This window comes from Patiria miniata, unplaced genomic scaffold (assembly GCF_015706575.1).
Source record: "Patiria miniata isolate m_02_andy unplaced genomic scaffold, ASM1570657v1 HiC_scaffold_18, whole genome shotgun sequence".
Taxonomy (NCBI): Eukaryota; Metazoa; Echinodermata; class Asteroidea; order Valvatida; family Asterinidae; genus Patiria; species Patiria miniata.
The window spans coordinates 12,655,534-12,680,820 of NW_024037056.1; the positions used below are offsets into that span (position 1 = coordinate 12,655,534).

At 39.2% G+C, this 25,287-nt stretch overlaps 1 protein-coding gene across 1 annotated transcript; it reads right to left on the reverse strand.

Moving 5' to 3' along the window:
* Nucleotides 1-2,644: 2,644 nt before the first annotated feature.
* On the reverse strand, nucleotides 2,645-22,827 carry LOC119724659 (dual specificity tyrosine-phosphorylation-regulated kinase 4-like). The gene is made up of 14 exons (XM_038195812.1): nucleotides 22,573-22,827; nucleotides 17,155-17,274; nucleotides 16,233-16,420; nucleotides 14,714-14,787; nucleotides 13,589-13,752; nucleotides 11,851-11,987; nucleotides 10,972-11,112; nucleotides 10,369-10,589; nucleotides 8,989-9,161; nucleotides 8,314-8,374; nucleotides 7,827-7,956; nucleotides 6,712-7,085; nucleotides 6,461-6,588; nucleotides 2,645-6,122 (listed from the first exon to the last, which is right to left on the reverse strand). Exons 1-14 carry the CDS (start codon nucleotides 22,786-22,788, stop codon nucleotides 5,967-5,969), a joined length of 2,283 nt encoding a protein of 760 aa, XP_038051740.1. The 5' UTR covers nucleotides 22,789-22,827; the 3' UTR covers nucleotides 2,645-5,966.
* Nucleotides 22,828-25,287: the final 2,460 nt, after the last annotated feature.

Consider the following 25,287-nt stretch of genomic DNA (forward strand, 5'->3'; position numbering starts at 1 on the left):
AGAAGTTAATATAAAAGAATCAAGCGAAGTAGAAGATTTTATATGTGGAAATAAAAAAATAAGATTGCAAAAAAAAAATTCAAACTATTTTCTTGATATTTCAAATCGTTTGTGGTGCGAAACAAGGCTTTTGTTTGGCTTGGTTTTTCGGCACCTATTAAACGCACATAAAAATACACCTTAATTATTGATGGGCCGCAAAATAATTCTAAATTTGAAAAGAAAATACACCTACCTTAACTGAACGTGGTTTTTGTGGTTTTTATGCTAATGCAAATTTCCATATTCATGAGCAAAACTGTGACGTGTTCGGGCAGAAACCTCCATGTTACAGCTATTTCAGCAGAAAAAGTTACTGAAATTTTGAATATTTTGCTGTTATACAGTTTCTATTCTTTGGTGATTCGTTGTTGTGTAAGTACATGGCAGTAAGCCAACGAGCAACCCTTTCTCACAAATGTTTTCAATGAGCAAATTTTGGGTTAACAATTTGGACAAAAAACACCTAAACTGAAAGTGTCTCCTTGAAAAGGCATCACAGCAACAGCGCCCTCAGTTGTCCGGAAAAAGCATGGACATTTTAAAAATGTTTAAAGACGTGCACTTTTAAATAAAATGAACTAAAAGGGATGTCAAACAATATTCACACATTTAAGGGGAGTAGAAAGTTGTACAAAATGTGTTCCTCATCGCATGACCCCTTTAAATTGGTCATCACTAGTGAAATAATTATGAGTTGGCCTCCCATGCTTCTCAGCATATTTTATTTTTTGATTTGCATATCGAATCTCCAAATAATTATATGTATATTTTATTTTAACGGGAAAAACATATTTCTTGCCTCTCGAATTAATCCTATTAAACAAAGCTTTTATTTTGGGTCGTTTTGCCCCCTCTTGATCTTATGCACGAAACAACCTAAGACATTATGATGTCACGTCTTGTTTACATAGAAAACTAGCATTCCAAACTTTTCTGTATTCGAAGTGAAATTTTATTAAACGTAGCACAGGCGAGAAATTTTATGAATTCACGAAGTGAAAATGGTATTAAAAAGTGATGATTTCACTCTTCGATTCACAAAGAGTTATATATTAGAAACAACCAAATTATAACGGTATGCGCCTAAAAATGCGGCGCGAAATTTAGAAATGCGACTGCAAACAAAAACATTTGACGCGAAATATAAAATACGACGGCATTCTAAACGCGGCTCAAAATATCCATGCCATAATTATATATAGGGCATAAAAATGCGAAACGAAATCTGAAATGCGACCTCACTAAAACAAAAGCAATACATGAGATTTTTTTAAAATGTGATGCGAAATGCGGCGGCATAAAAAGGCAAATTTAAAGCGAAATTTCAGTGACATAAGACATTTGAAAATAAGACGCCAAAAACAAATCTAGAAATGCGACGGTATAAAAGTGAAGAAACACAATGCGAATGCAATGCGACGCTCGACTGGAAATTGTGTTTAGACAAAACTTGTACATCAGAAATAACTGCACAAAACACTGATGTAAAATTAAAAGAACGGTCGACTTGACCGTAAAATCGTTTCCCAACCAAAAAAACAATGATGCACGCTGTTATCTCATTTCTGCCCATTTTTACTAACTGGAAGATGCAGAAGACCTATATTTTTTCTCTTTGCGGAAAAATAATAGTTGTTGAATTTGTAGCCATAGAACTTGAATTCACAGACGTAGGCGCGAGTTGACATGCGCGCTAACTTGCCCAAAAACCTTGTCACAAGAAGAGCGCATGCGCGCGGACTTAAAATATTTTTAGTCAGAACCAGTCTACATCAGACTGTACTTTTTTTTTTATTTGCGTAATTCCAATCCGAGTCTTTATATATTACTTCCGAATACATCAAGTAAGAAGAGCGCGTTGGCCTAGTGGAAGGCACCCTAGCGCTCAACCAGAAGGTTGCGGGTTCGATTCCCGCTGATGTCACATCAGGACCTTTTACTTAATTTTACTTATACTTATTTATATTTAAAAAGAGTAAAATTCTGTTTTATTTTATTTTATTTTATATAGTTGGGGTAGACACGCGATACAAAACTCGGACTGGCCGCAGGTTTCCCTGCAGCCAGTCCGAGTTGCCGCGGCCGGGACTCGAACCAGGGGCGCCGGCTTACCCGGCGGCACCTCTACCGGGTGCGCTACCTGGGTCCCCCAGTGAAAATCACACTTCCTATAATTAAAACCCTTAGGATCACATAAGGAAATAATAAAATAGAAACGCCCTCAGGATTCGAACCCGAATCCCCGGATCCAAAATTTCTGAGCGTTACCGCTGGGCCATCACCTTTGACTTCGAATTTTCGAATTTTTAAAATATATCAAGCATCGTTTTGTACTTAGTAATAAAATCAAAATTTCAACTCGGGGACCCAACTGGCACGTGTTCATCTGCCAAGGTAAGTAGCCAAATACAATTGGTCTGGGGAGAATTGGTATGGGGATTGGGCGATATATATCATGGGTTCGGGACTTTATCATAAGCTTGGGATCATGGGTTAGGGATATATATTGATGGTACATGATCTGACGGGAAGGTAAATTTTGGACAAGGAATAAATGGATAACAAGATTTGAAGGCGGGTACAAACTCGCTGGAACACGATATAATATAACGAAGTGCCGGGTATCTTGCACAATATTTAAATCTTATACAAAACAGCAAAAGTGAACTTTCACAAAATAATGCATTCACAGTAGTAGAAAGTTAGGTACATTTTGTGGTATTTATTTGTTTGCAATTGAAGTGTAGTGATGTGTGCACTGAAGATAAAACAACGAACACTGGACCTTTTTAACAACTTCAAAGGTACAAATTCAACACTGAACATTCCTTGGATGTATGGGGCAACAGACTATTAATTAACACATAAGGAGCACACGTCAAGTTGGGGACCCCTCTATATCTCCGCTCTATTTTTACTTCTTACACATTGTTTATCAGTAAAAAAAAAACCCTTGCAGCCTCAAGCAGCTTTCTTCTTTTTTTTTGAAAGTTGACGGGACTGAAATTGACGAGCATGGATTTGAAGGTGCGCCCTCCAGAGTGCCGTTCCAGTGCTCTACCAACTGAGATCAAGATTGTCTTCATTTTGAACCATACTTTAGAAGAAAATGCAACAGTAGTACCAGTTTTAGCAGTTGGAGATATGGAATATATGAAACGCATCCAAAACTTGACGATTGCCCAATAAGGAAACTGCCTGTTTTTGATATGTCCAATGGACATTTAAGTCTCAGTATTCAAAGTAAAATGCATGACGAATACAAAGCTTTTTTTCAGCAAATTTGCAGATAGAACATTTGGATATTCCCATAGCTTTGTGAAGCGAATATAACACACACGTACAGAAATATTGCATGCAAAAAAATTGACATAATAATTGAAATCACCGTGAACAGATCTGGCGATACCAAATAATAATTTAACAAAACAAAACCTTGCTGGGGGTGATCGAACCAGAAACAAACTTGCCTGCGCTATTTTTGGTTTGTTACACTGACAGTGTAAACATTATGAAGTCACATAACACCATATACATGAACATGTACTTTCAAAATGAAAGGACCCTATATCTCGTTTTTTTTTTTTTCAAGCAAACGTGTATCCTTAATCCTGATTGGTCGATCAATGGCAATGACAGAGTGGTATCACCCCACTTTGAACTGTAAACACAACTTGCACATTATTGGAATCGACAAGTTTGTATTGCTGAAGTGAATACAGAGATTTGTTTTTCTGATTGTTCCCAATACGAGCCTTTGCATAATTTGAATCAATACCTTTTTTCTTAGTGAACGAACAAAGTAAGCAAACATTAATATTTTTTTCAAAGCAAAACCTTCCAGTAAATGTAAATTGAGCAGCCATACAATTAGCACATTAACACGTTTAAATAAAAAACTGACTGCACAGAAATTTTACATTGGTGAGCAAAGGTGGAATACGATAAAAAATAAAAATTGGCAAAAGTACAAATAAACAATATTTTAAAACCTTTGGAATGTCTATGTACAGGGGTGTTAATTTATAAGAAACATTTGAACATTAAAATGCACAGTATAAGAAGGAATACTTCTTGAATTATTCTTATTCAAAAAATATATAATGTGCGATATGTACAGACCGAACACAATGTTTTTTTTCCTTTTTAGTAAATGCGCTGTTAAAAATGTACAATTTGTATTTACAGAGAACAGGCACATGATATCAGAACCTCGAAACAATGTGAACAATATCAACAAGATAAATATTTTTTTCCTTTTATAAAAGCCACACAAAACATGCTGCTAGAGCTTTTTCTTTGCACGTTTTCTTCGTTAACTTTCTTGCTTAGATGGAAGTTTTTGATGACTGCAATGGTGGTGGCCTGCAGTAATGGACTCCACCCCTATACTGCCCTCTTGTGGTCAAATAGGGACAATTTCACAATAAACTGAGGGCAGTACACTGTTATGTTCTAATGTACGCGAACTTTATGTGGTGCAAACAGCACACAACGCATGCTTATTAATCTCATCTTCTTATGGACACAAAGTCCCTTGAGTAAAAGTGCACAACTGGTGACATTCCAAATAACAGCGCCCTCTCTTGGCTATCCTGGGTAAGGCTAAATAGTTCTTGATTAGTACCAATAGACGCTGAACCTGCAACAACTCTGGGGACGGATATATATCCGAGGATTATGCCGTCTTAGAAGGGACACTTGCATTAAGGTAGGTTTTTCACAAAGAACTGCAATAAGCCAAATCGGTATTCCAACTACGCACGTGCATAACAAGATTGGCGACGATTTTTACTAGGGATAAACGTGGCAGATAATTGCATACAAGTCTATGGCGGACATGGTAACCGAACATTCTGCAATTTCTCATGCAATAAAAAAGACAATGGAAACTTTTGTTCGCACAAAAGGTGGGCATACAAAACACCTTAAACACTTCGCTAACAAATTTCTTTAGAACAAGACAATGCCTTTAAAATTTTGCTGGTAACCGTTATGATTTCGCACGCATACGACAAACTGTTTATCCCAAGAGGAAACTTGTCCAATTTTGATGTGAACATGCACAGTTGGAATACCGGACTGGCAACTGTCAATGAACGAGTTAAACCAGGATCATTAGAGGAGCTTTTTGGCTAACTCAAGCGAGCACTGGAGGAGCACAAGGCTTGCTTACACTACCACACTGGTTCTCGTACATATGGACTGTGACCATGATCAGTAGATGGCCGGCGCTGCTTGACCTTCAACACTTCTATCTCGGTCACCAATGAGGGCGTACTTGCGCGCAACGTTACGTCCGTACCGTGGTTTTCCATGTGCATCGCATACATCCACACGCTAGACAATCGGTAGTAGGAACTACTTGGTTGGTTGGTCCTCTTTTTTCTCCAAGTCGCTCATCGCAGTCGTTGACCGAGTCTTTGAGGTCCACAGTTGTGATAAACAGTGCGAGGTCCTCAGTTGTGATTGACAGCTCAAGGTCCTCAGTTGTGTTTGACAGTGCACTGTCCATCTTGGTTTGTCCATCTGTATCCAATTGCTAAAGGATCGGCGGCAGGAACTGCTGAGTAGGCAGGTCCTCTGTTTTCTCTGAGTCTCTACTTTCAGTCTTTGATTGAGTATTGAAGTCCTCGGTTGTGATTGCCAGTGCAAGGTCCTTGGTTGTGATTGACAGCTCAAGGTCCTCAGTTGTGATTGACAGTGCAATGTCCATCTTGGCTTGCCCATCTGTATATCCAATTGCTATACGTTCGGTGGCAGGAACTGCTTCGTAGGCAGGTCCTCTGTTTTCTCTGAGTCTCTCCTTTCAGTTTTTGAGTATTGAAGTCCTCGGTTGTGATTACAAGTGCGAGGTCCTCGGTTGTGATTGACGGTGCAATATCCACAAAGCCACATTTGGTTTGTCCATCGTTATCCAACTGCTATACGATCGGTGGCAGGAACTGCTTAGTAGGCAGGTCCTCTGTTTTCTCAGAGTCTCTCTCTTTGCAGTCTTTAACTGAGTCCTTGAGGTCCTCAGTTGTGATTGATGGTGCCTTTTCTAAAAATTCGTCGGCATCAACTACCAGGGGTTTTACCTGCAAATCAACGAGGATAACTATTGTGTTAAAAGATTAAAGACATGGTTAAAGCAGCATAATAAAAGCGAGTGCAGTCAAAATGGAATTTTCCAACAGGAATGGGAATGTTCCAAGTTATGAGATGCTTTCTTATCATAGACGTGTTATGTGTAATCTGTTCGGCTCAATCAAATAGTTGTTACAATAAAGTTTTCCCCACAAGGTTTCACGAGTGGTAATTTAATAATTAGAGAAAATCATGGACCCTTTCTCTGCAACTTGTCTATATTTTTGAGATGACCCTTATAAGCTTGCACATGGAGAATGACTGGTTGAACGCGTGAACTGAGACTTACTTTGTTGACGGGCTTCTCTGTGGTTTCAGTGAGTTGATGAGCTTCTTTCGGTGGGTTTATGTGGGAAGATTCTTTCGCCTTTGCACTCTTTTTCTTCATGGATACCTTGCGTTCTAGAGTCTCTTTACCTGAATTTCAAAAAAGTGGCAAGAAATTTGACAGGAGTGTCACACAATAATATGAAAACAGATTTTTTTTCTCAAATGTCTGGTGTAAGGCACAAAAGAGGGTTGATCAAATGAAAATCTCACCTCTGTGGACTGTTTCACTGTCTGAGTTGTTCTGCACTTGATGCTTGCTGGCTTTGGCGTGTCGCTGCTGCACGCCCTCTTCATTCTTATGCTGCTGCTGCAGTTGCTGCTGCACCTCCTGGTGCTGATGCGAGGCTGCAGCGACGGGGTCCGGCTCCCCGGACTGCTGTTCCGTCTCAGCCTTAGGTTGATGATGATGGTGGTGATGGTGTGGATGACGGTGGTGGTGATAGTGATGCTTGGGTTTTGTGGTAGACGTCCGGGTGATTTGCTGCTGCGTGAGCTCTCTGGCGTGGGACTTGTAGAGCTTGTCCTCTTGGACCCACTCGTGTTGAAGGGCTTCGTCCGGCGTCATCCGCTGACTTGGGTCCCATCTGGGAATGGGCAAAAGGGTTAAAGAAAGCCTTAGACTTAGGTCGTGTCCAAAACATGCTTCTAGAGCTATGCTTCTAGAGTTTGTGCCCATTCTTTTACCAATATGTCTATTAGGAGTTTGTGCCCATGAGGTTGTAATGGGCAAAGATTTAGACAATAGCTCTCAACAACAGACAATAGCTCTGGGCAAAGATCTAGACAACATGTTAAGACGTGGCCTCATTCTCCTATTTAGGCTTCCTGCATAAGGTACCAATTTGGGTTCCATCTTCAAATGGGCAGGATGATCGGAGAGTTTTTAGTTCTTTACAAGGCTTCAATTGATTTCATCCAGACACAAGATGAGTTACGTGGAATTTCTTAACTTTCTGCAATGCATTCTGCATTACATGTACATACAAATTTAGGTCCCATCTCTAAATGGGCAGGATAAACGAGAGGGTTCCTTATCAATTCTGTACTAACGTATGCTACGTGTACAGCAAGGCTTCAATCTACGTCATCCAGAAAACCAGTTGTAAACCACTTACATTGAATGAGATTTTCGTTGTTAGCCAGTTTTTGCTCAGCAAATAATTGTTTTGCTTTCTGATCCATGACATTTTGCATGACTTAAGTTTAGTCCCATTTGCAAATGAGTCAAAATTCTTTCTTTCTTTCTGAAAGGTTTCATGCCTCGGCTGTCAACATTGTTCTTGTTTCTTAATTGCTCATTGCTACATGTGCTGCAATATACTCACGCTAGACATCTCTCAATGAAATCCAGGAACAGCGTGTTGTTGGTCTTGATAGCGTAGCTGAGATCCTTGGAGTTCGGTCGTCGCTTCTTCCCTTTGCTGTTGGTGATGCATCTGGGATTTCCCTTGGAGTCTAAAAACAAATTGGAAAAGTCAAAACTAAAATTTTCAAATGCCTCAAACAGCCTTACAATCTATTCTCTTAAATATAAAAACCCACATTGTTATATTTTTTGTGCTAGTAGATCATAAAGAAACTGTAAATAAATGAGAAAAAGACTTTCAACAGTCTGCACTCTATTTAGTTTGACCGAAGATATTGATTTCACTATGTACAATGTGTTAACATTTGAAATTACGAATGGTTTGAAACAAGATGCCTTAGACTTCACCTATGTCAAACAAAATGCATGACTTGCTAATGACTGTAATGACCGGAATACTTTGTACTTGGAAAAAAAACACTGACAAGGTTTTACATGACACTCACCGAAAAATAGCCTCCTCCTTTGTGCTTCATCTATGATGTTTGACGGTGGCATTCCTAGAACCTGACCAACACAAGTCACAAAAACAAAAATGCAAACTGAATGATGTCGATGCCTTTTTAAACAAAATCAAAAGTATTGTCTGTCCATTAATGTGCGCTCATTTCACGCCGACACACAAACAAGTGGTTTACTTGAAATGGATTTCAAACGTGACCTGTTGACTCGTGAAGAGCTACATGTACTCAACCACAGAATTCACAATGGCCTAGGATTCACAGTGGATCCTGCCCAAAAACCTCTTGGGACTTTTCAAAAACTTCTAGCAAAAAATTCTGGGACAGAAGTCCCAGCTCTTCCAGGAAAAAAAGAATGAACAGCACTTTTCCTTTATTTTGCAAGTGATTTCATTTATGACGACCATGAAATCTGAGTACAGAGTCGTTTTTACAAATATCTAACAAATACATTTCTGACATCTTGCCCAAAAACCTCTTGGGACTTTTCAAAAACTTCCAGTTAAAAATTCTGGGACAGAAGTCCCAGCTCTTGCAGGAAAAAAGAATGAACAGCACTTTTCCTTTATTTTGCAAGTGATTTCATTTCATGACGACCATGAAATCTGCGTACAGAGGCGTTTTTACAAATATCTAACAAATACATTTCTGACATCTTACCTCCATGATGCAGGCAAGCTGTTCAACCTCATTTTCTCCCGGGAACAACGGGTACCCCGTGTAGAGTTCAGCCAAGATGCAGCCAAAGCTCCACATGTCAATGGGCATCCCGTAGGGCAGACCTAGAATGACCTCTGGTGATCGGTAGAAACGCGACTGGATGTAGGTGTACACTGGGAGGAAAAATTGAAATACTTGTTTAAAAGGTATGCAGGATCGTATACTTCTTTTGCGTGCTATTTTGTTACAGCAAAATTGCTCAAAATCTTAAGTAGGGTGCATAACAATGAACTAACCTGTACGTATTGAACAAACGGAGAAAACGTGTGCATCTTTTTGGGGTCTCCTAACTGATTCCGTTAAGTGTCCCCATGGGTACCCATTTTGAAGCCACCTTCAATGTTGGTTTACTTCCAAACGATCCATTTCAGGAGGAATAATTTTACAGGGTAAGGCAAAAAAAAAAAAATAAGTTGGTCTCTGGTCAGCGCACGCATCGATTTTAATCATGCACGTCAATCTTTTTTCCAAAAATGTTCCGCGGTAGCTCCAACAGCGCCCTCTATTGCCGCACCTCCTCAAATTTTTTTTACCAAGGAGCACCAAGGAATGGGAAATTGCACCAAGGCAAATGATCGAGAGCACCAAGGCAAATTATGGAGGACACCAATGTACATGAGGACACCAAAAAAGCAGAAAAATATCCCACCTTGTCTGTAAAATCCAAGCTTGAAGAAAAAAAAAAAAAGCAAAAAAAAAAAAAAAGCCGCGTCCCCACGTCAATTCCGGAACTGTGGTCTGACCAGAGACCGAATATTTTTTTTTTTTGGCCTTATTTATACCAGTCCTGTCTTCTCTTTGAGCAAGGTTTTTTCCTGTTCTTAAATCCTCAGGCAATTTTTCCATTATCCTTTTTGTGTGATATAATTTCATGCCAAGGCAGTAGATACATGCAGCTACCAATACAATTTCATCTCCCATGCCAGTGTGTCCAAGAGAGCAAGGTGCTTGACCACAATTGCTAGTAAATTCAATCAAATCCTACGCAATCACTCTAATTAACCATTGAACCTCAGACACATAAAAGATACTGTCCCTACACACATGGGAGATCAGGTCTCCAGCCTTGGACACAAAGGGCTGTGTCCTTGAGCAAGGTCTGTGACCATAATTTGCTCGAAATTTCAACAAAATCACTCTAATTGACCACTACACGTCAGAAGGCCATCCATTTCATTTTGTCCACAACAGCTACTAATCAAAAAACAGATGGTCACCCCACCCCTCCCTTCCAGGGGAAAAACTCATTACAATCCCATTCATCGCTATATAAGACTCCGTTATTATCTCCAAAACAGATTCACCCATGATGTGACTGACCTCTCTGGTTGACGTAGCAACTGCTGCCGAAGTCAATCACTTTGATGGAGTTCTGATATTTCTGCTTGAGGAGGATGTTCTCGGGTTTGAGGTCGCAGTGGATGATGCGTTCCTGGTGCAGGAGCTTGAGGCAGCCCAGGAGGGCGTAGGCGAAGCGTCGGATCAGGGCGATGCTGAAACCCTGGAAGTTGTTCTTCTTGATCAGCTCGTACAAATTCATCCTGTTGGACCAAACAAATTCAGAATATTTTTTTTCACATTTTTTTTTTATTATTTTGATATTTGATATTTTTTTAAAAATATTATTTTAGGGATAAAATTGTCAAGTGAAAAAAAATTGGAAAAAAAATAATGAAAAAAAAAAAGCTGAAAATTGACGAAATGTCCAAAAATGCATATTTCTATACTAATAATGTCTTTCTATCAGATTCCAAAAGTCGTGATTTCAGACAAAAGTCTGAAAAATCTCATGCCTGATATTTCTATATCAGTTTAATTATTGTGGGTTATTTTTCGTAATTAAAATTTAAAAAAATATACGCATGATTAAAGTTGCACACCCCGCTCTCTTCAAAAATTGAGTTATGTCTAATATACACTCACCCTAGTAGTTCAAACGTGATGCATAAGTGATTCCTGAAGTAGAAGTATTCCAACATGTGGATGACGTTGTTTGAGTTGTCTTTGTCTTTCCTCCTCAGTGCGTCCAGTATCTTCACCTCGATGAGTGCTTGATGATGAAACCTTCAAATAAATAAAATTATTATTTGGTTACGCACCAACTAAGCATCGTCCATATTTAGGACGGACCCAACTTACTTGGGACTTGCCTAACTATCGTTGGGGTAGTCTCAACGATAGTTGGAGCCACTGCTATAGTTGGAACATAATATATGCAATCCGTTTCAAGATCAGACCTTGACTTATGAAAACCATGACAGTGAATTATTGTAATCTTTTTTTATTGGCTCTATAGGTATATTTGATTAAACTTCAATGTACATGCGGAGTTTAAGAATTACAAAATATATAGGGCCTATGAGAAGTTCTAAATTTGAATTTTGTGAATGTATTTAGATAAGGAAAAATAATGTCATTTTTAATCTTTTTAGATATTTCCTAGCTTTCTACTTAATGATGATCAACAGATCAATATACATAATAAGGCCCCACAGATTAAATGTAAAATAACAAAATGAGAACAAAAATACAATTGCTTGTCGCTGTTTTGTAAAACTGCTTGTACAGTACATATTTAAGATCTGAAAAATGAATTTGGTTGTTCAGGGAGACATTTTCTTGTAACGATTCCTGTGTGACATGACAGGCTCGCAAGGAAAGAAACTGGTCTAAAATGGTATCAAATTTTCTAGAAATGCATACTACATTCTGTACAATTGACTTATGAGGACTTGTGTTGGACTGGACAATCATGCCAAAGAAATCCAACAAGGGAAAGTAAAAAAGAATATCTTTTTTTACCTCTTTTTGTTTCGGATGATTTTGATTGCCACTATGTCTCCCGTCTTGTAGTCCATAGCTCGGACCACCTGGCCAAACGACCCTTTGCCGATGACCTCCAGAATCTCGTATCTGTAGGTTAGATGGTCATGAAGCACCTAAGGGGACAAAAAAAATCATCAGAGCCTTAGAGTCTGTTTTCTCTGAGCAAGTGCACCTTCATGGTCACAATTAAATTTTCATTAACACAGAAGCTAATGCCTGCAATCGTTCATGCCCTTGGGTTCAGTAATTAATTAATTCTAATTCCCATCAAAATTGATTGCTTGATTTCAGGCATGAGCGCGCATGATTGCCTGAAGCTAAATTTTTAATTCTCAAGTAGGAAAAAGTCGCTGATATTTGTCGCATCATTTTGATTTTTTTTGAGCTGAAAAATTCAGAGCATGTGCACAATGTATTAAAATACAAACAGTCACGATTATTTGTTGTGTGTGATACAGAGATCTTAAAAGTAGAGTATATCACTTGCAGCTATCCAAAAACTAACTGACGAAATTATTGTTGAAAAGCATACTTGGTTTAAAGATAGTAATGGCACTAAACTCCCTGTGAAATTATTCTCTCTGGCATGCTGTCATTTTGAAGAAAACAATAAAAAAAGGCCATTTCCAAAGATGCATCTGAATGAGAACGTGTCCCGGATGCTGATTTCGGGCGCAATTAACAACATGACACGGCAACTTTTGAATTGAAATCGAGATCCTAGAATTTTGTTTCCTCGGAATATTCAGCATTCACAGAGCTAAAACTTCATCAGGTTAGTTGTTAAGCATCCTTCTTTAGATTTTGAGCACTTTTGTTGCTTTGAACAAAAAAAATGAACAAATGACAATGATATACTCTACCTTTAAAAGCTAAGGCAAAAAAGACAATACGAACTCATTTGTCAAAACGTGTACAATTTACAATTGTACCTGCGATACATGTATGCGAGTTGACCAGCCTATATTTACGTAGTAATGCAAGCATTGGCAAGGCACTACAGTCCATTCCCATTAGCGGGAAATTATTCCGTTTCCCGGAGACAAATCAGCTCGATGCTTCTAAAAGCATCCTTCCGTTGACTGACTCTGCCTTAGGACTTTCGCATTTGAATTTGCTATTTAGACAACAAATTGATGCCTAAGGCTTTTTCAAGCAAAAAACTGATGTGCAAGTTATTTACATACATGAGGCCAGTTTATATTTCAGTACAAAAACAAACACGAACAAGAATTTGTGACATTGCATTAAGTTTTGACGCTGAGAATTTGAAAAAGTTGAAAATATTTCAAATCTGGCGAATTTCACAGTAAATGTTTCATGACGTCAGATTTGCGCCGCCTTCGTATTCGCTTAGAGAATAAACGTGCAAACTACCAGTATTTACACGTAAAGGCCAGTTTATACTCGGTGCGAAATAACGAATGCAAATGCAATTTTGTGACGACATGTCAAGTTTTTGCACTATTAATTCGTAAACGTTGAACACATTTCAACTCGGGCAAATTTTGTAGTTAATGTTTTGCGACATCACAGTAGCATTCGCATGAAGAACGAATCGGCCCTAACGCTCCGAAAAAAATTCTGACCGGAAGAATGGATATTCACTGATTTATTTTCCTTTCCCAGGTTTTTGAGAAAGGGGTCTACTGTGCCTGAACCATCCTCATATCAACAAATACTGATTTTGAAATAATTTTTTTTGGGGGGGTACCTTTGTGTAGGAGCCATTCTCATCATCATATCCGTTATTCTGCGCCGCTCCCTGCACGCCTTCTATCTTCTTAGCCTCAGCTCCTAGGAACCAGATGTCGGTGTGGTCTAAAATCTCCGATTGCTCGTAGGCCGTCAGTCGGTCCCGGTAGAATTTGAGGGCTTCTGTAAAATATCATCAACAAATTCCAACCTGATTTCATATTCAAATAATTTATATTCCAACAGCAATTAATTTGGTACCAGCACTTAAACTTATTTATAAAATTATACATTTCATACTAGAAAAATTGTTCACATTGCCTTCTTTAGTGTTTTCTTCAAATGACGTCATGCCAGAAAGAATAATTTCACAGGGAGTTTAGTCCCATAACTATAATTAAACCAAATATGCTTTTCAACAATAATTTTGTCAGTTACTTTTTGGATAGCTGCAAATAATGTACTCTACCTTTAAAGGGAAGATACAACATTTGCAAACATCAAAAAACGAAACAATCCAATTATCACGAAATACCTTACTGAGTTGATAGGGACTAACAATCTAAAGCATCCTTAAAATCATGGCGTGCTGACATTTTCAAGAAAAACTGTATTTTTCCGATGCTGGTCGGCCGACCAGCGTTGGAGAAAACTGGCTTTTTTCAAAAACTGTTCTTAATTTTTCATATTTAGTTATTCTGACTTTTCTTTGCAATTGATCACACACCTGTTAAGGGATACAAGCCTGCTTGACTAATTCTTTGACCTTACAATTCCCCAAAGTGTATTAATTGCTTCGTTTCATCTTAAGTGGGGTCAGGGAACCAGACTACAAGAACTGATTGGTTTTTCTTGGTTTTTCCAGCATCTACAAGCCCAAATCGTGAAACAAGTCATTTTAACAATATTTGCTATAGCATACTAATCCTCCAAATCCATTTATTTCTGAAAATTGAAGCAAAAGCAAATGTTGTACATTCCCTTTAAATCTCTGCTCGGTTCCCCCTGATTTTGACACACGTCACAAAATGTTGTAATAAACAACATTCCCCTCAATATCACATTCAAGTGCGTCATCAGAAGAAAAAAATAAATAAATACATGAAAGTAACAAAAAAAGATTGGTGAGATGCACGTCACTGACCTCCAGGCGTGAGTGGTAATCTGTGGCCCATTGCATCCTTCTTAGGACTGTCGGATTTACCCTGATCACGATCTCTACAGGAACACAAAAAACACGACGACAAAAAGCACTTATCATTCATCAAAGTTGAGAGACGCACCTGCAAGGTCCAACATATTCATTGTGGAATGTTCAAAATCTGACGTGGTGAAGTAAAAACAGAAAAGAGGCTTTCACATGAGAGAGAAGGGAGAGCATTTACAAACATCAGATATTATTTGAGAGTGGATGGGCAATTTTTATTTTTTACGGCCTGAAGGGTTTTAGAACTTGTTGACCTTCTTAGACTGAGTACATAATGTACATGTCAATGAAGAGAAATATGTGACAAACACTTGAACGTCGTTGCCGTTGGGCTCGTAGTGGCACGCACGGACTGGTATTTTTGTGCCATTCCTGATGAAAATTAGTTGCGTGAGGGGGAAGCATACCTTTTGCGAGTAGTGACGTACCCAGAGTTGTAGTCAAAACATCACAAGTCATCACACGTCATCACAATTAATTCAGTTTCAAGTCAACTACCGGTAACAAGCCATTCCAAGGCATTTCTTTGTCTTTGTTACTTAGACTTAACTTGTGATTGACTTGTAACTGACTTGTGGTGGACTTGTTACGGTCTTATGATAGACTCACATTGGTTTTGTGATGGCCTTGCATTGGATTTGTGATGGGCTTGTGAAAGACTTGTGATGGACTTGTGAAAACGTTGTAATGGACTTATGATGGTCTTGTGCTAGACTTGTGGTTGACTTGTGATGGACTTGTGATTGACTTGTGATGGACTTGTGATGGACTTGTGATTGACTTGTGATGGGCTTGTGATGGACTTGTGATGGACTTGTGATGGACTTGTGATGGACTTGTGATTGACTTGTGATGGACTTGTGATTGACTTGTGAGGGACTTGATCTCACGAGACACTTGGATGGACATATGATGGTCTTGTGATTGACTTGTATGGTGATTGACTTGTTAGGGACTTGTGACAACTTGTAATGGTCTTGTGACTGTCTTATGATGGACTTGTGATCAACCTGTGATTCATTAGGGATGGAACCATGATGGACTTGTAATGGACTTGATGTGGTCTTGATCTTGTGAAGGACTTGAGATTGACTTCTGATGGATTTGTGAATGACTTGCGATAGAGTTGCAATCGTCTTGTGATCAACTTGCGATTGAGTTGTAATGGACTTGGGATCGGCGTGTGATTAACTTACATGTAATCCTAAGCAACTTGTGATAGACTGTTAAATAGACCTGTGATGGACATGTGACGGTCTTGTGATGGACATGTGATGGTCTTGTGATGGACATGTGATGGTCTTGTGATGGACATGTGATGGTCTTGTGATGGACATGTGATGGTCTTGTGATGGACATGTGATGGTCTTGTGATGGACATGTGACGGTCTTATGAGGACTTGTGACCGAATTGGGACTGACTTGCGATGGATCTAACTAAAACTAAGACACTCACATGTGTGTCTTCTGCCGATGTAACCTAGCCTGCTCGCTAGCCGTGTGCGTGGACACCAGGTTCCCATGCAGGTTACTGAGCTGGGGTAGCGTCTCCACGTTGCTGATGCCCCTGGGGCCGAGGCTAAGCTGAGGGAAGCTGGTGTTGCTCATGGTCATGGCCGGGGGCAGGCTGGACGATGTCAACTTCTATCCCAGGAATTTTTTTTTTAAAAGGAAAGAAAAAAATGAAGAGAAAATTGCAATTAGCCTATTAGCACTTGTATATTGTCTTGGATTGTATTTACTTAAAAAAAAAATATTACTGAAAAAATATTAAAACCATGGAGTGTTTGGGCAGTTTCAGGCAGTTAAATGAGTAATAAACAGGGCAGTTTGGGGCGGGGTAAATTCTTGTGATCCTCCCGTTTCCTTGATACAGGATAAAGCACCATTTGTGGTTAAAGTTGTTCTTCTGTGCTCTTTAAAAAATTTGATTTTCTTTCTCTCTCTTAATTAATTTTCAATTTGAACTTTTTATTTTCCAAAAAAAATCTATTCTCGTGGGGTAGGCTGGTTCCCGCCCCACAATCAGTATCGATAGTGTACGGGTGGTGACCAGTCTGCTCGTAAGGTGGCTCTTTTTGTGGCCAAAATAAAACCTTTATTTCGGAGGGTTGCAGAGGCCCAGTAAAATTTTAAAAAAGAAACTTTCGGGGGGTTGGAATAAAACATACAAGTTCAAAATTTATTATGGAAAAAAAGGGACATTTGTTGAACAGCACAAGTGATGCAACCTTAAACAACAATTCTTGGGCTACTGAGTCCTGAACTCAGCAAAATTTTGCAAAAATTGAATTTTGATCAATTTGGGGTACATTTGGGCAGGGAATGTATATGGAATGTTAATGAAAGACATTTATGGTTGTCTTCTGAAATCTTACCTCCCCGTGTGTGCCTGACGTCTTCCTGCCCACCATGCCGTTGATCTGCAGCGGTTGGTTCTTGCTGCTGCCGTACTTCATGGTGTCTGCAGCAAGGTGACCTTTGGTGTCCCTGCCAGGCTGCAAGAAAAAAAGAACGAGAGAGAAAAAAGAAAATGACTACCTGTACAATTTTTATAGAACTTATTTGCAGAGCATTGGTAACTTGGGAACAAAACTTTGCATATTGCTGGACCTGTACCGGGCACAGTCATTCGCGATCAAGCATTTCACTATGCAACTCCCCAACCTAATTTGTGTAATGAAATTATCTTTGGGAAGATTTGTTTTCAATCGATCAGAAATATTGCATGTTCTTCTGAGCAGGACTTGTACATGTATAATACCAGTATGATGCAATATGTTCAGAGGATTAAATTTGAAAACAAGAAGAGAAATGTACATGTATGTACACAGTGTAATACAATTTTGCGCTGTTACATGAAGTCTCACATTTTTACGAGGCTGAGCATACGTGCCAAATGCAAAATCTGACTGCAAACATACATTATTGGTTGGATAAAAAAAGGTGTGCCAAGCAACTATGGGGTCAAGACATACACGCAGGTAGATACGGTACATACAGTATGCCTGTTGATGAAGATAGATATTTCTTCCTCACGATTTTAAGGTTAAGTGTTTCACATGTTCAGTTAAATTTCATTTAGTGACCTGTTTCGACAAAATGAGACGACTTTGTAGAGCACGGTTTGAGTTCTATACCTTTTCAATGCACATGTACATGTACAAAGGGTTTAAATTAGACTAAGTACATTGCCATATTTTTTTGTTCAATGCAAGCACAGACTTTTCCTTAATTTACATGTATTTGTTAATCTAATAAGAACCACCTTCAGTGTACGTAAAGTCTGAGTTACAAAGTTTACAAGTAATTGATCAGTTACTGATTCATCTCATTAGTAATGCCTTCAAAAGTGATACCTTTTTCAGGAATATTTCTGCCAACCGGACAACAAATTAAAACCCACTTCCCTTAGGCCCCCAAAAAAGGCTCCAGTTTCTGGTCTGCACGCGCGTCACCGTAGCCATGTGCGTCGGCAAAATTAAACAATTATTGGAGCAATTATTCAAGCTTGCAGTGACCATGTGATCGCTTTGCAGAAAAAAACCCACCAAGTTTATTATTCAAGCTTGTCACAAAAATTTACAACAAGGTTGTTGCAAAATTAATTACATGAATTATGTCCAGCTTGCTGCGAGCTAATTTGCTTTAATGGTCACTGAATCTAAAATGTCCATTGTACAGGTCATTTATTAGTTTGATATGCGCTTGGTTTATTACTCGGTTCTTCCAATGAGATACCGGTATCTCTATGACATTCAATAGTGACATTTGACAAAGTCCGGTTAAGCCGATTACTTGTATTTGCAGACCGTTTCTATGACGACAGTGGCTCCCTCTTACATTAAGAAGATAACTCGTGCGTGCAACACATGTCAAGCTCTGTCAATGTAATTTCAACTGCAGAAATACACGGGTAAATCACGTGTACATGACAGTCTGTGCATTATGCTAAAAGGTGCAAGCATTTAATAAAAAATAGAAAAGGGTGGAAAAGCTAAGTTTATGTCCATAGTTTCATTACTACCCCCAATTAATGTTGTGCAAACCCGACCTGAAACCGAAACCAACCGACTTCGGGGTCGGGTCGGGTCGGTTTTACCATCATTTTAGTTGGGTTGGGACGGTTTCGGTTTTGCATATTTGCGCTTTTCGGTTCGGGTTGGGCCAATTAAGCCACACTGTCTGTTAACTAAAAGCCCGAAATAAACCACAAAAAAAATCGCACACTTTTGAAATTCACGCGGTGCAATATTATTGCAGAGTTAGGCCTACTGTGTCCGGTACGACCAACAACGCACAATCCATATCGGGTAGGCCCACCGGTGGGAAAAGTTATGAGGCTTCACCGTATCCTACGGTATGATTCTTTACTGAGAGAAGACGCTTTCATGCGACGCAAGTAATAAGTTCAGGCACAAAAAAAAAACATACCGAGTTGCCCAAGCTAGATATTTAGGGTTTTTTTGGGTCAGTTCAATTTCGCGTCGGTTCGGGTCAGTTTTTGCTTGATTTTGGTCGGGTCGGGTCGGGTCAGAACAGATTATAGGGGAGTTCAGATCGGTTTTGGTTCAGATTTGGTTCAATAATGTTTCGGGTCAGTTTGGCCTGGTCAACCCTACCCGATGCACAACATAACCCTGAATGTGTATCAATGTACAGACCAAATGAAGAATACTGTTCGAACAAACTGACTTTTCAATTCCGTTAAATTTGATTATGTTCACATTTTCATTATCTGTACGGCCCAGTTCAACAGTGAAAAAGTTAAGAAACTAAAGGAAGACACTCCTCACTTGTTTATTTGTATTTTTGTTAATTTGCTTTCCATGCACAAGTGCCCTCACAAACTATTTGGAAATCTAAAGTGAGCATCTTTCAAATTTTCTAATTTTGTTCTGCACAATGCAAAACCAAATTCATAGTGAAAAAAAAAACACAGTTTGTGGTGCTGCACCATACACCTACACTTGTCCAAACTCAAATTTGTTCAGATGTTGACTGTTTCAATAAACCATGCACTGTACATACACATACAGTACACTGTACAGAACATACGTCAATATATAGCTCCATGATCAAATCAATGAAAAGGTTCATTTCAAACAGACATGTACCCTTTACACAAAGTAAAGTCTCCATGTACCGTCTGTCCATCTTATTAACACGCTCTGAGAGACGATAATATGTAATGTACAGAGACAGAGACAAATTACCGGGGTACTAGAGCTCTATGAGCAAAATTTTTATGAGCTGTTATTCTCAGGGGATGGAAGTATAAAAAATACATCAGAGCGGCGACGACAGATAGCCACAAAGAATGCTTGCCATCTTAAAAAATGACCGAGCATCCTAACAAGATTTTAGATTTTGTTTTTATCAGGAATTTTTTAAAAGCCATGGGTTCGATAGACGTTCCTGTTAATAACCTACATGGGGGGTTTTGAAGTAAAAAAACACATGAAAGCAGCAATTAAAGATATGCAAAGACTTTGTGTTGTTTTGAAAACAACTAAATCATTTCTGGACATAAGACTAACGATTCCTCAAAAGTGCCCAATCCAAGGCACAGTAGCCCGTAAGCCTTAAGAAACCTGTAGAGAGAAGACAATGAAGAAGAAATGACGGTTTTTGGAGGAAAATTCCGGACGAATTTTCTAGGGGAAACCGATGAGTGTGGCAGATCTTCGTCATCAAAGAGGTCGGGGGTACAGTCGATCAGTTGCCCTGTTGTTGCTGCCGTTCGTGACATCGGCGTCTGGCTTCAGCATTTCGCTGCTCAGTATCCGTAGTTGCAGTTTTTACGCCATCTTTTGTCGCGGCTTGCCACCCGATGTAGGACGGTCCATGGCCAGATTTTCCCAGTACACTGTAGTTGGTCGAAATGTTGGCAGAATTGAGATGGCGTTTGATGACGTCCTAGTAATGAAGCTTCGGCCTGCTTTTATTTGTACTAACAAACTTTTCATCCTACAAAGCACAAGTTTGGTTCAAGGGCGGATCCCGGGCGTTGCCCCCCCCCCCCTTTTTTTTTAAGTGACGCCACAATAAAGGCAGGCACTGCATACAACACCATCTTTTACTCAAAACAAGTTGGTCAGAGTGGTCAGAAATTGCCTCAGATTGCACCACAGAGCATCTAGAATCCAAAACAAATTTGGGGCCCTAAAATTTGTTTTTGCTCCCCCCTCCCCCCCCCCCCCCAAAAAAATGTGTGTTCTGGATCCGCCCTCGGTTTGGTTTAACCAAAAAAGATGCTGTACATGTACGTGTAGGTCTTTGCTAACTTTAAATGGTGATGACAACTTTCCAGTAGCAGATGAAGGCCAGCTCCCGTGGGTCAGTAAGAGCATCCTACTATTCCATAACTAAACATGGGTAGATTTTAGAAATTTAGTGAAATAGAAATCTATTCTCTGTAATGAACCTGAAAATAGACAAGGACATCACATCTTCAGCTAGCCATGTCTTCCGTTAATTAACTACTCTGGGCTGAAAATAACAAATCAGCGGATCGGAGATCAATATTTTCCTTTCAGCTGCAGAGTAAAGCACCTGGTGTTTTTGCACAACCACAAAACATCATCTTGCCTATCGCATCCCGCTCGACTAATTGAATTTCATGTGTGTCTTTATGTTTCTTCTTGTAATAACATTAACAGACACTCTTTCCCTCTGTGATAATATTTTTTTTGGGGGGGGGGGGTGTTGTCGGCAGGTGGTTTTGTTCTGACCAAAGGTTGTTATTTTCGTCGACCCGATCAGCCCGTCATTGATCTTTGAATGTAAGCACTCGAGATTCGGAAACAATTGCAATTTTATCTCCCCGATTGTGCGTATCTCTTGATTTCTTTGCCAATTGGCACTTCGGCTCACAAAGGAAAAATCCCAACTTTGTCCCGTGATTTTCGGCTGCATTTAAACACTGTTTTGCAGTAGGTGACAAATTCTGTCAATTTAAACTACAACAGAAAACTTCTGCTTACATGAAGAGAATTTCATGGTGCTGAATACATCAGCTCGCGAGAACACGATACGTTATTTTATTTTAATAATCCTTTCTGGGAATGAAACCAAGATTTTTTCTTCAAAAGTACACGTAGGAAGAAATCTACGCTATCACTCGGAAATACCGGTACACTTGCCTGGCTGGTCAATCCTGTAGGAAATCTGAGATTTTACTTTTGCAAAACAATTCTCCAGAGCAATGAATTAGAAGGAAAAGACAGCATGATCGGCCAAGCATGCAGATCCTCCGATAGCACCGATACATTTTTGTAATTTACAACTTTTAGGTAAAAACACTATAAAATCGTTGATTAAAGCATTAAAATCTTCAATGCAACATGCACGTATTGTGTGTGAGAGATAGAGAGAGAAGCCATCAAATTAACTATCATTTTAAATGTATTTGAAAAATGATGTAAAAAATCTTGCTGAATTTCTGTTGTAAACAGGCCTACATGTACATGGATGTATGCATATCAACATATGAAAAACAGAAAAGTGCATATTTTAAAAATTTAAATTTCTTTGATTTTCTTTGAAACGAGATATATATAGGGTGTCCAGAAATTTGTACAAGTCATATTCTAACTGAAATAAAATTTCAGCACAAGAAATGGAAGCCTGTTTTAAGAGTGTTACTACTGGTACTTCTTCTTTCTCCAACTTACTTACTTTATTGATGAAGTTCCGTTTGCATCTTTAAAGTAAGTAAAACACTACCTCAGCCTTTCTCACAGAACAAAATTAAAAGATAGGAGTATAAAATCAAGCGCATTTGATAATCTCACCAAATTGGTCGGCTCGTGTTCTGGCGATGTCTGTGGCTCAGTTCCCTTTGATAAATTAGATCTTTTCACAAGACGCTGAGGCAGTAAGGAAGAAGACACGTTCTTGCTTCTCCTGGTCAGAGAATCCAGGGAGAATTTGCCCGGCGTCTTCTTCGCCTCGTCAGTACCGGGGTTTTGAGAAACAGACGGCACGTACACCCGCAGCTTCCGATTCATGTTACGAAATGGACAGGTCTGGTCATAATGACGTTTGTTTTGCTCCCGTCCGGCAGTAGTTTTGTTCCCGTCCAATTCCGTGACCGCCTGATTAAGAGGGTATGTAAGTAATTACACTCAGATATGACCACACGCTGGTTTATTAATAACGGCAGACCTCCCCGACGCGTACTTCCATCCACTTTCGTTAATGAATCTTGTTTTTTGTTTGCATCAAACAAGGCTAACTTATCGCAGCGATACGGTTACAGCTGGGACAGAAGTGCGAATGAACACTGGTTTTCATGTTCTGAGAGATGTTGAACATGATACTCCGCTGGTCTGCAGGTGACAGTGAGACAAATATAACTCCAATGTCAGTGTGGTGTACATTAACCCGGCAAGAAGCAATAACCAGAAATGTCAAGCGTGTTTGCCTGCGGCAGATAATACAATGTTGGACCCCCTGGTGTGAAATCTCACACTGACAACAACCAAATGGGCATACATACAGAATTGTTAAGTACATAAAAAATGAGCTCCAGTACATGTATGAATGCACACTATGTACTGTATGTCGCACATAATAAAGGATTGTGAAATAAGTCATCCAGTATCACAGTTATTCCAACAAGGAGAAACTTTGAGATCAATCACAGATAATTCCTGTGTGTACAGTAGAGAACTGTAGTACAAAATTTAGCGATTTCTTGACACGATGATCACCAGAGATAGCCAGTATCCGTGCTGTAAACCTCAATGATTACTTTCTCATCCAGAGACCCCCAAACACATCAAATACTGCAAACATCACATCAGTTCATGGCAAGACAGCGATTGTTAAAAAAAAGAAAAAAAGAAAAAAAGCAGCACACTTCAGTGTCAAGTTCCCAGTGATGAAATTAAAAAAACCTTCATGTGAGGTAAAACTGCGATGATTAATTTCTCATTCTGAACAATCGTCAAATACAGCAAACACCACGTAAGTCCAGGGCAACACATACAGCAATTTCCCAAGCGACACGGTGTCAAGTTCCCACGGAGGAACTATAAAAACTTGGCTGTTTTTTGACAACTTGTTGCTGACAAAAATCTTAAACAATCCTCCTCACAGTAAAACCATCTGGCTTTAGGTAGAGGTGTGAATTCGTCCCGAGCTAGTAGACACATACTAGGAAGGCATCAGCATATGAGCAGCTACATATTTGACGCTGACAGTTGAAAAAAATGACTCCTTCACTCCTTGGGTATTGAATTTTTAATATCCCAGCTGTACGTGCATCTGTTGTCACACAATCTATCACCCGGACTGCAGACCCAATTCAATTGCCTCTCATATAAAGGCAGACAATAAATCTGTGGAAAGTATTGTGATTTTTTATCACCGCACACCGTTACAATTTATCAAAGTGCATTGTTACGAATAGCACACCTGTAAATCGTCTGGTATTGAGTATACTGAGCCGCTGCGTCAAAGTCTGAAACTCTGAATCCTCTATCCTCAAATCACGACTTCGACTGGTGATTCAATTCTTAAGCAAATAGTGAAGTCCCATAAGTACACACCATACAATGACTGGAGGGATTTGCTGTGCTTCGCCAGCACACATCTCATTCATTCCAGGCTTATGTGGTTTCTGTGCCTGTGGTTTCTGGACTATCAGTTGGTCACTTTTGGATACTGAACAATGTCAACATCTTCAGCGGTTGTTATATTTATAGAGTAACATTTTGATATTCATGGCCAGGACTTTTGTTTGATCGGATATGGGGCTGGTATTTTAAGTAACTGTGGCTGGCTTACTGCGCTACGAGGGGTAAATCTGTTGTGACAAGTAGGAAGAAGATGATGATAAATATTGAAAATTTGTGGAAAAGTGCAAAATTTCGAAGGCAAGGGGGAGGGGGATACCGGCACATGTATTCTTTATTATTCTTCTGTTCGGTCTTCCCTGATGCACCCCCCCCCCCCCACACCAAAAAAAATATGTGAATTACATCCGTACACTTGTACAGCATACACATTCTCATTTATAGAGGCAATGAAGTGAAATTTTCTTAAAAACATATTCTGTGCAACTTTCTTCTCCTCTTAAATGTAATAAAAATATTTACAATCTCTTTTGGTTAATTTTATGGAAAAGTGAACTTTTTAAAAATATTTTCAAAGAAATTCCCAGCTTTTCCGGACAACCGAGGGCGCTGTTGCTGTGAAGTCATTTCAGGAAGACACTGTTCAATTTAGGGGTTTTCTTATCAAATTATGAACTCAAAAATGTTCTTACTGACGAATAACCAATGAAAAAAAAATTCAAGACATCAAAATATCTGGCAAATTTTGGTGCTGAAATAGCATTGAGGTTTCTGGCTGAAATGACATCACACTTTTGCTCATGAATATATGGACATTTCGCACAAATTAGCCAAAATGCCCTTAAAAATGGCAAAATAAAAAAAAGAAAATTGAAAATAAGGTTAAAACGGACACAAAGGTGCATTTCAAGGACTGTATTATAATAA

Bases quoted from the DNA above. Each gene is read 5' to 3' on its own strand.
- LOC119724659 (XM_038195812.1), bottom strand. From the start codon at position 22,788: ATGAATCGGAAGCTGCGGGTGTACGTGCCGTCTGTTTCTCAAAACCCC. The intron at 16,421-17,154 runs GTAAGATTTCAG...TTCCTGGGATAG, and splicing joins CGTCAGGCACACACGGGGAG to AAGTTGACATCGTCCAGCCT. The intron at 6,589-6,711 runs GTGAGATTTTCA...TTTGAAATTCAG, and splicing joins CAGTGAAACAGTCCACAGAG to GTAAAGAGACTCTAGAACGC.